Source organism: Eucalyptus grandis, chromosome 8 (genome assembly GCF_016545825.1).
Source record: "Eucalyptus grandis isolate ANBG69807.140 chromosome 8, ASM1654582v1, whole genome shotgun sequence".
Classification (NCBI taxonomy): Eukaryota; Viridiplantae; Streptophyta; class Magnoliopsida; order Myrtales; family Myrtaceae; genus Eucalyptus; species Eucalyptus grandis.
In genome coordinates this window covers 54645538-54661109 of record NC_052619.1, presented here as the reverse complement: position 1 = coordinate 54661109, position 15572 = coordinate 54645538, and the positions used below count along the sequence as shown (strand labels likewise).

Here is a 15572-nt window from a genome sequence, read left to right as displayed (position 1 = left end):
ATGCCAAGAACGTCGCTAACAACATTAAAATCACCGGAACCATGCGTTTCATCAGCCCAAATGAAAATTGTAGACAGATCCCTCACATGTTCTGCACCAAAACATGTTTGGAACATTTATTATCACCAACATGTTTCTCCAACAACTCAAGGACGAGGAGTACCAATCGCGCCGATCTAGACAAGGAAGTGGGACCATCAATCATCGTTGAGAAAATAACTATAACTGAGAACCATACCATGTTTATCGACACAGGACATTGACACGGATTCCTTGCCGCATTTAATGTTTTTCCAATGTAACATGCCTTGCGCACATATAATGTGAGTGCCATGGACAATCTCGTAAGGGAATGTACGCCAATAAGACGAGGGAAGATAATTTCATGGGTGCCCACCTCATATTACAGGTTGTCATTGGAGAACCAGCACCAGAAAATATGCGTGTGTGAAAGAGAGAGAGAGAGAGAGAGAGAGAGCATGTTACGCAATGGAAGAACAAACTGTTTTCCAACTGAAAGTACAAATAACTCCTAATCTAGAATTAGGTAAATGCTTAAATCCTGATACCTACAAATGTGAACCACGATGACAAGGTTCCCAACACCAAATGTTTGGTACGATGTGAAAACTTGACGACCTGACAGCAATTAGCATATACCAACCTAACGAAACTACGAGGGGGAGAGAGCTTATGGGCACGGCACCAGCTATATCAAGTACGCACTCTCTTATTGCTGCAGGAGGGACACTTGTACTGCTTGATGTGCTCAGCCCTGGCGGGAGTAATTTTCACGCATTTCCCATGGAACCACTTCTCGCACATGTCACAACAGATCCAGAACTCGTCTGAAGCATAGTTCTCCCCACAGGCCCCACACAAAGTATCCCCGTGCTCTTCTTCATCTTCTCCGTCCACCACGTCATCTTCATCCTTTGCTTGGATAGTCCTTGTGAATTTGCCTGAATCTGATCCTCGCTGTTCCATTCCCATGAAAGTTGGTGAGAGTCAGGTAAAAAGTTTATGTCAACAAATGAAATGATGCACTGAATCATGGAACGCAGTTTCATACATATTAACATCCCATATTTCTTTGGGTTGTAACTCACTCATACTAGGGTTAGGAGTCAACTTTTTCTAGCGGCTAGAAGCAATTTCACAATCAAATAGCAAACCTATTTCAAGCAAAGACTGCCCAAGACTCACAAGCAAGAGGGTAATACCTACAACCAAATCAACACATCCCAGGCACAAGCAAATCAATACACGATTGAAATTTCTCATGATCACCACTCCCCCTCTTAAGTTAAATATCCCCACAACTCGATATGACACTACCATACAGATGTCACAAAGAACAGATTAGAGAACATTTCAAGACCATGAGTATCAACTGAAGAAAGTTTCCAACAGATTCACTAAGGATAAAACTAAGTATAAGAGGTGAATATGGATAAATCATTATAAGTCACAGATTCAATTCACAACCCAGACAACTTACCTTGAAATTTGAAGTACATGAGAAACTAGACCTACCAAGCTAAAATAGAGATGCATATTTGAAAAGAAGATATATTTACCACTTGTCGATGATATATAGTATAATTTAATAGAATGATACTACGTTACTCTCCCTCTTAAACTAAGCGGGAACCACATTCAGTATAAAACCAACACCAAACAAGTAACAAATTGTTGCAGAACAAGTTTGGAAAAAACCTTAAAGAACCACTACAAGTTAGTGGATTTGAAAGATCTTGAAAAAAAAAAAGCGATAGGAGAAAGGAGTCATTTTACCACTTTAGAGCCAGACTTGGATTTGCTGCTACTGTGATTCGAAACCGATATCTTCTCCTTTGTCTGTTTCTTGACAGTTCCAGTTACGACTTCAAATATTGTTGGGAGATCATTAATCATGGCGAACAGGTTCTTCCTGCAACAAATAGTGTTTAGTGAAGGTAAACAAGCAGTGTGATGCAACAAACCAAGTTCTTTTATGAAAGAATAAGAATTAAAAGAAGGTCAAAATTGAAAGAGTGGTACTCTAACAGGTCTGAGGAGAAGAGAAAGACATGCCTGTCAGCCTTGTTAAAACCAAATCTAGCACCAAAATAAAAGGCCACAGAAAGTAACCATGCATCACTGTGTACAGCAACCAGGGATAACCAGTCCTTTTCTTGCATTCCATCCCTAGCAAAGTTAATGCCAAGTGCAGGCTCAGGTAGCTCTGGTGGCACTTCTTCAGCAGGCAAATTAACTTCCCATTTTTCATTAGGGAATCCATACAGGCACAGATTCTCCTTCTCTGAAAGCAAAGACGATGAATATAGGGCTGCTTAGAAGATGCGGCAACTAGCAAAGCATTTCCTCTACTATGAAAAAGACATCTAGACGAACAGTTTATATCAGAAATCTTTGATTACAACATATAGATCATGGTGGATTCACCAGACTTACACCGCCTTATATCCAAACATTAAGCAATATTAGCATGTGGATAAAATACAGTCAATATAGCTAAACATTAAGCAACATTAGCATGTGGAAAATACAGTCAATGCTTCTAAATGGCTAAGACAACAGACATGCTTCTAAGATGGCTAACTAAAAAAAAAGACATGCATTTGCCAAATGACTGCTCCAAGCACCACTCCACACTACTCTTCTGATGAGAATGCTCAAAAGCCTATGAGGCCAATGAAACATCATGGCAACATTATGCCAAAGAACATGATAGCAACTCATTTAATGACTTCCAAGACAAATTTGCAATTAGTAAAGAAAGGATATCCCCTAATGTCTTCAGTTTACTTTATTCCATAAAAAATCTTCAGCTTACTTAAGTGCAGAAGCATATAACTATATGGAGAAGTGGGAAGCTAGAAAGCTAAAGCTCAAACCAGGTAGATTGGGATCAGGGGTAAGCTCGATCGCAAAAGCTTAAACGGGTACTTACACAACAAAAAAGAAATTCAAGGAGCAAAAAATCACCAACCTTGAGTCTCATACAGATAAACATGTCGGAAAGAACAAAATTCCTTTTCAATACCAATGCCCTTGGCTACCAAAGGATAACAATACACATCAAATATATCCAGCATTACCCTTGGACTACACTAAATCAGAAGCCCAAGACAATTTGAACAATTATACCAATTAGACAATTTAGTTGGACCAAATGACCTTATTTCACCATCAATAATTACCAATCAAGTCAGAAAACTAACACATAAAAACTTTAGACAATAGTCGCGAGTTGAGACTATGTCTCTTCAGGATATGGAATGTTATAACTCAATGAAAAATGTAAAATTAATAGAACCTATCTCAAACAACGAAGAAGGAGACTCCAAAACCCAACAATTAAAAAAGGGCTGGCAGATCCAGGAGTCCAATGTAAATACCAAACATACCAGTCAGGGAGAGAAAGAAATACATCGAAATTCCTTTTTTCTAGAGGAGAATCGAATGCCTTTTGTATGGGAAATTTAAAAGCTTTCTTTTCCCTTCCCTACCACAGTTTGCAAATTTAAAAAACTGGCAGTGGCAGGTGGTTCCAAACAAATAGAACAAGGTGACACAACTTCTCATACTACTCGAGTAGCTAGCCAAATGTTTGGAAAGGGAATATATCATAGAAACCCAGTGAATGTGAAAAAATTTTGGCTAAGTGGAATATAACATCCATTTTTGAGGATTAACATTCCTGAAACAGAGCAAAAGGCATGTGCAATTATGTGGCACTGGTAAGCCCCCAGAACTTCCCTGCGAAATCCACTCCTTGCACAAACTGGGCACAAGTATGGAGCGGGGTATACCATTATATTTTATAAGCTACTTCGGTAAATTAGTACCTGATCAGAGGAAACTCTTTGCATATAGCATGAAATAGACAAAAGAGGTCCCAAGCCCAAGAAGTTTGCTCTTATACGAAGCATGATGTAGCAAAGCTGAGAGGGCTTTTCTAGAAGAACAGAGAAAGTATCAGGAGGGAACAAAAGAGGTGGCAACAGTTAGGAAGATGGATGTTCTAGAGTAGTCTAGTAGATCTATAGATAAACTATTCTAAGCAAATCAGGTTGGTAACAGTTAGGAAAGATGGATGCTCTAGAGTAGTCTAGTAGATCTTAAGACGAACAATTCTAAGCAAATCGGGTTTTCTGCCACCCAAATTTGAGAAATTCAGCAATGTCCATCTAAGAAAATTACTAGTCTCATCCGCCAACCAAAGAGAAAACCCGAACAACAAAGCAAGGGCAAGAATTCAACCATGTGAAAAGAGCCAAATCACTTGGGAGTCTGTCGACAGGCTGCAAATTCAAGCTCCTACGGAACAAAAATGCCCAACTCGCAGTTTGCACTAGAAGCTCAACTCGCACATCCCACACCAAACGTCTACTCCCAAACCCAAGAAATGGCGAAACACAGAATTTAAAAAAGACCGATCCCTCGACACTGCTTTACCGCCATAATCACAATGCAACCGTCATAAAATGGAAAACAAATCGCGTCATTAAGCTCAAGAACCAAACTGGTAAAATCCACCGCCGCAGCAAAACGTTCGACATCAAGCAACGCGATACAAGTTCAAAAAAAAATAATGTTAATTAAGCGAAGATTAGAACCCTAACCAGGATCGCACTGCTGATAGAATTCCTCAACATCTGCAAAACAAAGAAACGCAACAACACGATAAACCGTCACCGACCCGTGAATCTCGAAGAAACCCAGAAAGCGAAAACCACCAGGCCGACACTAACGCGAAATCGCAAGACGATATACACACACAAGCTAACGAGCAATCAAACGAGAGAGAGAGAGAGAGAGAGGGGGGAGACCAGTGGTCAGAGCCTTGATCATTCCAGCGCGACGGCCCTTGAAATCCCTAAACACCTCCTCCACAGTCCGAGGGTTGTACTGCCCTCCCCCATCCATCTCTCTCCAACTCCGTCCGCCCGCGCAACAACCTCTCTCTCTCTCTCTCTCTCTCTCTCTCCTCGAAGAAGCGCGAACAGGGGGCGAGCTTTTCTCTCTCGGAGAAGGCCGCCGCGGCGACGGCGAGCGGGGGGTAGATTCGGAATCTCAAAGCCCGAATTCGCGCGTCGAGGAGCGGGGACGGGCGGCGCGGCGGCGGCGGAGCGGGCGGAGGATCGGCATTTCTCGGCGGCGGCGGCGGCGGCGGCGACGGGCGGAACGGAGGAATTTCAGAGAGAGAGGGATTGGGGAAATGTGCGTTTTGAAGAGGAGGGAAGGGAAGGGAGGGACTGAGATTTTCTCTCTCTATTTTGCTTGACCTGGCGGATTAGAATCGGTCGTCAAAGTTCGAGGTGTGTTTCGACACCGATCATTAAAAAAAAATAAAAATCATTATTATTATTTATTAATTAACTTTAATCGCGAAAAATCCTTTTCATTTTTGTTGCGTAATTATAAAGACAAATTATTTACTTCATGACAGGGATCACCATATCAGGATTTGGGTTAAGCTCGTGATTTCCGTATGACGTGGCGGTCGTCGGGGTGGCTGACGTGGCGGGTGGACTTTGGGGTTTGATTTTTATTTTATTTTTCTGTTTTCTTTTAGGCGAGATGAGATGAATCTGGGCCGAAAAGATTGAATAAATTCAAGATCGGAATCAAACGGGTACGGAGGATGAATAGCTTTAAAATTTTCCTTTTTTTTTCCACTTTAATTTTATTTCTATTGATTTTCTTGGGCGACCTAAGTGCCTATGCATATACATATTCAGGCAAACATGCGCAACCAATGATCGATCTACATTTTAATATAAAATTCACAATTCCTATGTATTCGATGGCATATATTACTTAAATGATCAATCTGACATTTTATACTTTGATAATATGCAAGAGGTCTTACATCCCAGGAGGGAGTCCGTGTTGGTGATTTAAAAACTCCTAATTGAATTATCACATCTCATTTACACATGAATACGACTCGACTCATGTAGAATGAATTGAGTGATTAGACATAATGTGAAAGCAAAATGTTTTATTCAAGATGTGTGACTCTAAGATAATTTAGACTCGTGTTCAATCCCATAAGCTAGTGGCGGGGGAGGGGACATCGGAGTGAATCTTAACAAATATAGGTCACAATAACGTCTTCTCACGTTTGTTTATTATCGTTGCAATTGTCCAGCCAATTCCATGTTCATATAAGATGATGACATTGCGAAATCTCACGCATTTGAATAGGAGATTTCAAGTCCCTTTAAGTCTAATCTCTCATGAAATCGCAAGTTCAAAAATCTCTTTCATTTTCAGTCCATCCCCAAACGAAACCAAAGGTTACACAGTTGCCCAGCTTACCTAATCACAAGAATGTTGCTATTGACTCACTAGAAGTCAATTTTTGGATAGTTGATATGTACTTTCTCATTCTGTGAAGTATGGGCAGGGCCGTCAGTCCTAGTCCAGTCATCCTAGAAGTTGGATAGTCCTTTTATAATTTCTTGAAATTTGAATAAAGTTTTGAAATTTTTTTAAAATTTCAAGAAGTTGCTTTTAGTCTCTCTTCTTTCGAGTAAAAAAAAAACACTATTTAAAGAAAAAAAATAACACAAATAATTTATGAATTTTGATACTATTTGTAACGTGATCCTAAATTTTAATTTATTCAATATGATATATGAAATTTAACTCAATATATAATGTTGTTTCCGAACTAAGTTCGCGAATTTTTTTATGCATATATAATCTAGTCTCTAAGTTATATGAAAATATTTAATGCTATTCTTAAACTTGAATTAATATAATGATAACATTGAATATTTCATGTTAAATAAATTAAAAGTTAATCAACTACATTACACATTGGTTCGAAGTTTTAAGAATTATTTGTATTATTATTCCTAAAAGAAATGGGACATTTCCGGTGGACCTTAGAGGATTTGTTTTGCAACTAACCCTCCTTTTTTATTTCTAAAAGTATTAGATCACCACGCCATGTAAATTTTACTTTTTTTCATTTTTTATTACCGGGATAATTTTTTTTTTTTTACGTTTCTGTTCTAAAAAAAAAATTCTAGATTTATTTCTAAAAGTATAAGATCATATACCAATTAAGTTTCTATCTTTTTCAATTTGGTCAAATTAGTTCTAAATCCTTTGATATTTTGCCAATGTAGTTATTTCAACTAAAAATCACTAATGTAAGCATCAACCATTATATATGACATGACGAGTAGTGAAGTGAACAAATTTGTTTCAATATTTATAAACAATTCTGAATTTTTTGTTTTTCGTTTTGTAATTTTTCTTTCATTCTTTTTCTTTGTTTCTACTAAGTTTGGCACACAAAAGAAAGAAAGAAAAATAAAATAAAAAAAATTTTTTGAATAATCGATAAAATCTAAAAATAATGTAAAAATTGTCCATGTTAGTATTAATTGTGCCATGTAAGATGACTAACATATACGTCAACGATTGCCGGCCAAAGTTGGTCGAAATGATTAGCAAATTATCAAAAGATTTATGACTAAATTGATTAAATTGAGAAATTTAAAATTAAATTGGCATCTATATTATAGATTTAAGATTTATTTATAATATTTCCTTCTTCTTTTTTGTCAAACAAATAGCCGTAGTTTGTAGTTTCATTTACTCAAGAATACTTTACGTTCTTGCATGAACTTATTATTTTTCTTTGAGTTACTTTCAATTTAGAAATGGCCTACGACAGCTCGGTTTGCGTAAATCAAAACCATCAGTGTAAAGAAGGGTTATCATCCTAAAAGTGAATTAGTAAACTTTATAACCAATTTTACATAATAATTGGCTTAAGTAGCTGGAGATATTGTGCTCTAAATAAACTAATATATTTTTTATCTTCCAGATTGAAGATATTCATTAAAACATATCATATATTTATAACGGAAGATTGATCAACATATTTAACTGCTTATGACCTCGGACCTCAATGATTTAGGGCTATTTGTTAAAAATTATTTATGTTCCCTAGAACAAAATTTTCTGTTTTTTTGTTCATCGGAACAAAAAAAACAAAAACGCGTTTGTTTGCGTTTTTGTTCCAAAATTATTTTTTTTTTCCTAGAAACACATCTGGAACAGAAACAATAAACAAAAAAAAAAAGTTATTTCTTGTTTATGGAACACATTTTAAGAACACTTTTTTCTCTCTTTTTTCTTATTCTTTTCTTATTCTTTTTTCTTTCTTTTTTCTTTGGCGGGTCACCGGCCTCGGCCATGGCCGGCGGCCGGCGACCTCACCTCGCCGAGAGTCACCGACCCCAGCGAGGCTCGGCCTCGCGCCGGGCTGGTGAGCTCGATCTCACCCAAATCCGGCGATGAGGCCGAGCTCACCCGGCGGCCGGTGAGGCTCGGCGTCGCCGGCCGGCCGGGCAAGTTCGGCCTCGCCGGATTTGGGCGAGCTCGAGCTCCCCGGCCAAGGCGAGGCCGAGCCTCACCGAGGGCCGGCAAGCCTCACCATGGTTGGGCGAGGCCGCCGCCATGGCCAAGGCCAACGACCGGCCAAAACAAGAAAAAAAAAATAAAAAATAAAATAAGAAAATAAGAAAAAAATAAAAAAATAAAATAAAAATATTAAAAAATTAAAAGAAATAAAAAAAAATATACAAATTTACCAAACGTGTTTCTATTATTTTTATATTTCTGGAACAGTTTTACCAAATGCGTTTTTTTTTGTTCAAAAATTGTTCCCCGACGAAATACTTTTTTCTATTTCTGTTCTTAGAAACAATTTTTAAACAAAAATGTTACCAAACGCACTCTTAATGCTGGTATTAGGGCAAGACTATGTGAACTTAACTACAATGTGTTTTACTATAAATATAGTCACGTATGAGAATACTGTTTACCGAGTAATGTTTGAAATGAAGGACTTTGATGTCATTTTTCTATTTATGCAGTAATTTTTCATTTCGGAAATAGATTTGAAACAAAAATCGGAAGTAAAATCTTTTATTTTTTCATTTTTAAAATAAAAATGAGAAATAAAAACTCATTTCATTGTTCGCCCTCACTACTAGTCGACCGTTGCCTGTCCGAGAGAGAAATTTTGTGTTGTTATTAAATGAATTTCTATTTCAATAACATAAATTTTATATTGTTATCAAAAGCATAATATTGTTTAGAAATTTGTCTGAGAAAAAAAAATAGAACAATCAATTTTTGGCTAAAAATTGATTTCTAAAACAATATAGTTGTAACTCATGCCTTAACCTTTTTCCCAAACCTTTTTTTTAATCAAACCTAGTCCCAAACTTGTCTCCTCACTCTTTATCGTTTTTCAAACTCAACATAATTCCATTATTGGTTTTTGATATAAGAACCCAAACCCCTCTCGTCAAAGTTGTGGGGCTCCTTTATTGAGTAAGAGTAGATTGGTGAATGATTCATGGAGCTTAGGTTTTAATTTATCTGTCAAGAAAGTCTAAAAATCGATTCAAACTTTGGTAGAGTTGAAATAGTCAAGTACATCTACTATGTAGCCAACCTAAAGACTTGCTGACTCCAAAAAAAAAAATAAAAAAATAAAGATGAAAAGGAAATCAAGTAATTAAAACATATCGGGATATTGAATTTCCTACTTATAGAATTCCAAATCCATCTCAAACCTTATAAAGATTTTGACAATTAATCTCAAACTCGCCTCATTGTTTGAAATTCATATCACGTTTATGTCCCGTATTCGATTATACCCACCCCATTTCCATCCCTAAATTTAGTGTGACATAAAAATGTTGGAAAATTGTTACAACTAACTTATAGATCTAAGATAGACATGACTAAATTCTTAAAAGGCTCGAGAGAGAAGAAATAGATGAAAGATTCGTTATGGGGTGAGAAATCCCTTAACATCACCTTTCGTATTTCCTCTCATCCTAGAAGAAAAGTTTAGATGGAAATAAAGGGATCTATCAATAGGGAAGGTAAGTATCATGTCAATATCCTGAAGCTGGTTATTGTCGGATAGTGACTAAATTAATTCTCTACGCTTAAAACGGAATAGAGTAGGTCCAAAAATCCACTCTCGAGCCTATTAAACGGCTACTCACATTCTACCATAGTCGATAGCCTTGAGCGAAGGTCAGGAAATTCACATAATTCAATACGTCAATTTCAAAAGGGTCGTTAGCCAAACAAAAGTTGAATTGATTGATTGAGAGAGGGAGAGAGGAGGGAGAGGGAGATGCATTATCCTTCTCTCGCCATCATCCTATTTTTTTCCCTTTCCCTCGTTTCCTGGGCGGGCGGGGAAAGTGAAATTTTACGAATTTTGTATGACGGGGTAAATTTTACGAATCTTTTCCTTATTTATTTCCTCAAAACAAATTCACCCTTTGCAAAAAAAAAAAAAATATTACAAATTTACTTTAATTACCGATATAAAAATTGGCCCACTCGTAACAAATAATGTGCTGTCAATTTTCTTCGTAATCATCGTTTTTAGCCCCCACTGGATTCCCATCAGCAGCAAGAAATGGACCCACAGCCGCATATCAACAATATTTTATCATTTATCGAGCGGAAAAAAAAGAACAAAAATTTCATTTTCTACAATGGGAAGAGAAAAAAGACAAAACCTACAAAAATACAGGGACCTCAAACTGACACGCCCGACTCCAACAACCCCTCCCGGGAATTCTCCGGCGCGCTCTCCAGCGGCGGCGGCGGCGGCGGCGGCGGCTGCAACCGAGGCTGCAGCGACAGCGGGTGCGCCGGCGAGCGGCAGAGCGGGCAGTCGGAGTGAGAATACAGCCACATATCGATACACGACACGTGATACAAATGCTTGCACCGCGGCAATTGCCTCACTTCTTCGCCCTCCTCGAAAGCCGACAAGCAGACCGCGCACTCGTACTCGCTCCCCGGTCCTTGAGCCCCCGCCGCCGCGTCCTTCTTGTACTTGAAGCTCGACGGGAGGTTCCGGTGAGGGTTCTCAAAGCTCCGGCTCGCTGCCATGACCTCGACGAGCCGCTCGCCTCTCCGACTGATCCGGTACCGGCTGGTGCACCACCTGATGATGATGAGGTTGTACAGGGCCAGCACGATGGCAGCCGTCCCCACCACGACTAGGCCGTAGTACAGCATCGGCAAGTTGGACTTTGAAGGCGGGGAGGCGGTGGCGGCGGCAGCGGTGGGTAGGGAGGCTGGGCATCTCGCATGGTGGTCGGGGGTAGGAAGGGATTTCGGATATGACGATGATGTATGAGGAGCTTATAAGAGTGTAAAAGCGGGTGTAGATTAAATTATATTTTTGCCTATCGTGTAGCTGATGTGGTGTTATTATATACGATTATTATAAATTTTGGTAGTTTATCTAAAAGCCGTGGTGGTTATGGAATCGTAGAATTGAGCTAAGGACAAATAAAGGTACAATCGCCAGTAGCGTGGTGAACAATGCTATGCGTGACTTTGAGAATTATCGACTCTCTCTCTCTCTCTCTCTCTCTCTCTCTCTTCTCACACATAATACAATTTTCCTTTTGTCATTTGATGGGACTTTTGCATAAAATCCAATCAAGCAAGTGATCTGGCAGCTCACCCACATCGATACTATCGTGTACAGCAAGTTGCGGATAAATGTCATTACATGAGGACAATCTTGTTTTCAAATCACAATATTATAATTAGCAAAACCAGAATCTTCTTCTTATACCATCTGCATATGCTGTAAAGAAATTGGAATTTACCTTAAGGGGACGGTTAAAGATGGCTTCGAGAAGCATAGTATTGGGTACCTATCGCCTCAACATGAGTTTTTGACTCAAGAGTTAAGATAATCAAAATTTAAACACATATGTGTTTTTTTTTTTTTTTTTTGACTCGGGAATCATTGTACAGCTGGCAGTTAGTGACGTAAACCCGAGGTGACCCGAGCGGACTCACCTCCCTCGGACCATGGGTGAGTCGCACAAGCGACCACGAGGATTTGAACCCGCTTCCTTCCGAAAGATGGGTTGAGCACAAACCACACGACCATCAATGGGGTGGGTTTAAACACGTGTTGATTCTTATACAACCCATAATTATCAATGAAAAAATGATTAGCTTGATTTATCACACCAATAAGACGAAAGAGACCATGCTAGATATCTTGTAAACACATGTGTTGATTCTTGTACAACCCATAATTATCAATGAAAAATTGATTAGCTTGATTTGTCATACCAATAAGACGAAAGAGACTGTGCTAGATATCTTGTAACTGTGAATCACCGGAGTTGAAACAACAATTTATTGCTCTTAAAGAACACTAAGCCGGCCCACAAAATTTGATTGGGGATGTTTAGAATTGAATAATTAGTCGATCAGTGGAAAATTTTCCAAGCTTAAACATTAGTCCTGTACAATTATTTTCTTGTCCTTTTGTAACAACTCGCACACATGCTCGAATTCGAGCTTATCTCAACAAAGCACAAAGGCGAAGGTTGGCTATTGCCACGTGGGTTGATTAGGTATACCTTAATGATGGGTCAATTGTGTTAAGCACAACATGAGACATTTCAAATCGTGAGAGGCCGTAAGCTAATCGAGCACGTCGCAATACTCTAATCTGGACGGCGGGTTGCCCTAATTATCTTACATGCGACATAAACTTAGGATGGCGACGTCATTGAATTTTCATGCATGCAACTGCGAGAGTGGACAAGTGTGCTGTGTTATGATTTTATGAGTTGACGTCAACGCAACGTCTCTACTGGGGACGTTCTTGTCAACGCATTAATCACCCATCGAATGGAATATGAATAGAGATGAGGCAGTGATTGGTCAAGATTTATACAATGCCGAAAATAGGTTGACTGTATTTGATGAGAAAGAGGGAGGGAGAGAGAGGTTCTCCCAAAAGCGGAGTCGAAAACTCAATCCAAGGCCACTCGAGGGCACTGTTGTAGTTCTTGTTGACAACCCAACCGGGGCAACCGTTGCATGTTATGTAAATAAAGGTAGGTCAAGATAAGCACAATTGATAGTTGAAAGAAAAATAAATTTGGTAGCTAACTTACGTAAGAATCGGTAACCTGAAATAAATGGGTAATGTAATAAAAAAATTGATAATTCTCTTAAATGAAGGTTAATTTTTTCTGTTAAAAAAGAGTTGGTAGATTTAAGGCATTTCTAATAAAAACAATAAAAGTTTGTAAACGATAGGAAAGAATTGGAAAATTAAAAGGAAATGGTCAATAAATGTTGGGAAGTAATTTGAATGAGAATTGATGCCGCTATTACTAGATGCAATGTTTTAAAACCCGTACCAAATGACATAAAGGCGAGGCGAACCGTGTGCAATTAGACCGGAATTATAAGGTGGCTTGAAAATAACTGACGAGTAAAATATTGTGTATGCCTGACAAGTCTTCACCCAAAGTTGAGTTGGTATGGTCCCATCCAATTATTTTTGAGGTCATGAGGTTGAGTCTCACCAAGTGCTGATTGAGACCTTCCTTTCAGAAAGATGAAATGAATTGTTTGCCATTTATGGAAGAAAAGCTCCTCATAGTTTTGATGGTAAAATGAATGAATAGTGTCTAAGAGTTTAGAGGTTTGAACCATGCCCTCTACAACACAACTTTTGGTGTGACAAAGTTTGATAATTATTCAAAATGACCGGTATAACCTGGTTCAAACCGAAGTGATTTGACTGGCAAGGCTAGATCTGACCTGTTTGGTTGGTTTTTGATTGGCTTTGACCATCCACAATATAATGGTGTCAACCAGACTACCACCTAGTCGGCACCGAGTTGAACCAATCAGTTTGCTTTGGTTTTTTAGAATATTGACTATATGGTAATCTAATGAGAGATAAATTGGCCAGTCAAGCTAATTTAAGTCGGTAATCTCTTAAAAGAAGTTAGAAAATATAAATAGTTGCTAACTGAGACAAAAAGAAGTTGATAACGCTAAAAAATTGTAGGCTAGTAAAATTAGCCATTTGCAAACCATAAAAATAGTAAATAATTTCATAATGTTCGGTAACTTACAAACAAGTTTCTTAAAAAACCGGCCATAGTGGTGAATTTTGAGCACATCCAATGATAAATCAACCAACATATTACCCCAAATGAGTTATTGTATTTTTTTTAGAATTTATGAGAAGAAAATTCACTCCAAAATAAAACTTCGAAATGGACTGCCATTTACTGGAATCGAAGTCTTATTTTCTGGGATAGATTTTGACCTCTTGACAGGATTATCAAGGACATGAGATTACAACAAGCAAAAACCAAATAAAAAGGAATGAGATTCCCACAAAATTCGTGACATATAATTCCCTAGCTTAAGGGGCTTTTCTGATTGATAGGGAGTAAGAACTGAACCCCACAGATAAATAAATAGATGTCATTACATGAGGACAATTTTGTTTTCAAATCAGATAAAATTATGTTTTCAAATAATGGAACTTATCTTAATGAGACAATTAAAGACAACTCCAAGAAGCATACTTCCGTATCGGGTGTGGCCCGTCACCTCAATGAGAATTTTTGTCCAGACAGTAATAATAATTATAGTTCAAAGAGTATATTTGTTGATTCTTATATAACACATAATTATTAATCAACAAAATGATTGGCTTGACTTGTCAGGTCGGTAGGACGGTAGAGATCATGCCAGCTATCTTGTAATTGCCAAAAACCGGAGTTAAAATAATGATACACACACTTAAAGAATTTCTAAACATATGAAAATTAGTTTGTATGTTAAAGTCAAGCTTATAATTCGTCGAATGTTATATACTAAGCTGGCTTACAAAATTTGACGGGGTTGTTTGAAATTGAATTATTAGCGAATCAATAGAATTTTTTCTTCTCGTCTAAACATTAATCCTATACAATTATTTTCTTGTCATCTCGCAACAACCTGCGCACATGCTTGAATTCGAGCTTATCTGATCAAAGCACAAAGGTGAAGGTTGGCTATTGCCATGCAGGTTAACTTTTTTTATTTTATTTTATAATTTTTTAAATCTAAAGAATTATAATTATTGCTCAAAAGAATATATTAGAAATACATAGACTTCCATAATGAAGAAAATCAAAGCAAAGCAAAACTCAAAATACTACAAAATAAAGCAAAATTCAGAAAACAATGAGGATTAATTGCACCTACAAGGTTAAGCATAAACTTATTTTATGAGAACGGATGTGTCAAATAAAATAATTGATGGCCAATCTCTGGATTGATGAGCACATGTGAGAATTACTTTTTCTAGTAATTATGGCATTGCAAGTTGGCAATGTGCATAAATGTGCAGCTTTTTCTACACTCTAGCCATATGGAGACAACTAAAATAGGTTAAACAAATATGACTGTAACATTTGGAAGTGAATTTTCATAGTTTAGCGAGACATGAAATTGGAGAAAAAGAACCTGTATATGAATATGGACGGGAGAGATTTTAAATCATGAGAGCCGTGAGCTAATCAAGTACATCAGGGTACCCTAATTTGGACAGCGGAGGACCATAATTATCTATACGCAACACGACAGTGTCGTCATTAATTCGTGCATGCAAGTACGAGAGAGAACAAGCATGTTATGTACAATATTACGATTTGATGTTAACG

The 15572-nt window shown here is 37.9% G+C and overlaps 2 protein-coding genes across 3 annotated transcripts; both read right to left on the bottom strand.

Annotated features, from left to right (window-relative positions):
• Positions 1 to 482: 482 nt before the first annotated feature.
• On the bottom strand, positions 483 to 11452 carry LOC104438152 (PHD finger protein ALFIN-LIKE 4). 2 transcript variants are annotated; one of them, XM_039300473.1, is made up of 6 exons: positions 11437 to 11452; positions 4839 to 4996; positions 4632 to 4664; positions 2077 to 2305; positions 1798 to 1933; positions 483 to 978 (listed from the first exon to the last, which is right to left on the bottom strand). In XM_039300473.1, the coding sequence occupies exons 2-6, from the start codon at positions 4933 to 4935 to the stop codon at positions 715 to 717; spliced, it is 759 nt and encodes a 252-aa protein (XP_039156407.1). In that variant the 5' UTR covers positions 4936 to 4996; positions 11437 to 11452; the 3' UTR covers positions 483 to 714. The 2 variants fall into 2 exon arrangements, with proteins under 2 accessions (XP_039156407.1, XP_039156406.1); XM_039300472.1 differs by lacking the exon at positions 11437 to 11452 and having other exon boundaries at positions 4839 to 5282.
• Positions 10504 to 11285, bottom strand: LOC104438151 (E3 ubiquitin-protein ligase EL5). The gene has a single exon (XM_010051236.3). It carries the CDS (start codon positions 11095 to 11097, stop codon positions 10609 to 10611), a length of 489 nt encoding a protein of 162 aa, XP_010049538.2. The 5' UTR covers positions 11098 to 11285; the 3' UTR covers positions 10504 to 10608.
• Positions 11453 to 15572: the final 4120 nt, after the last annotated feature.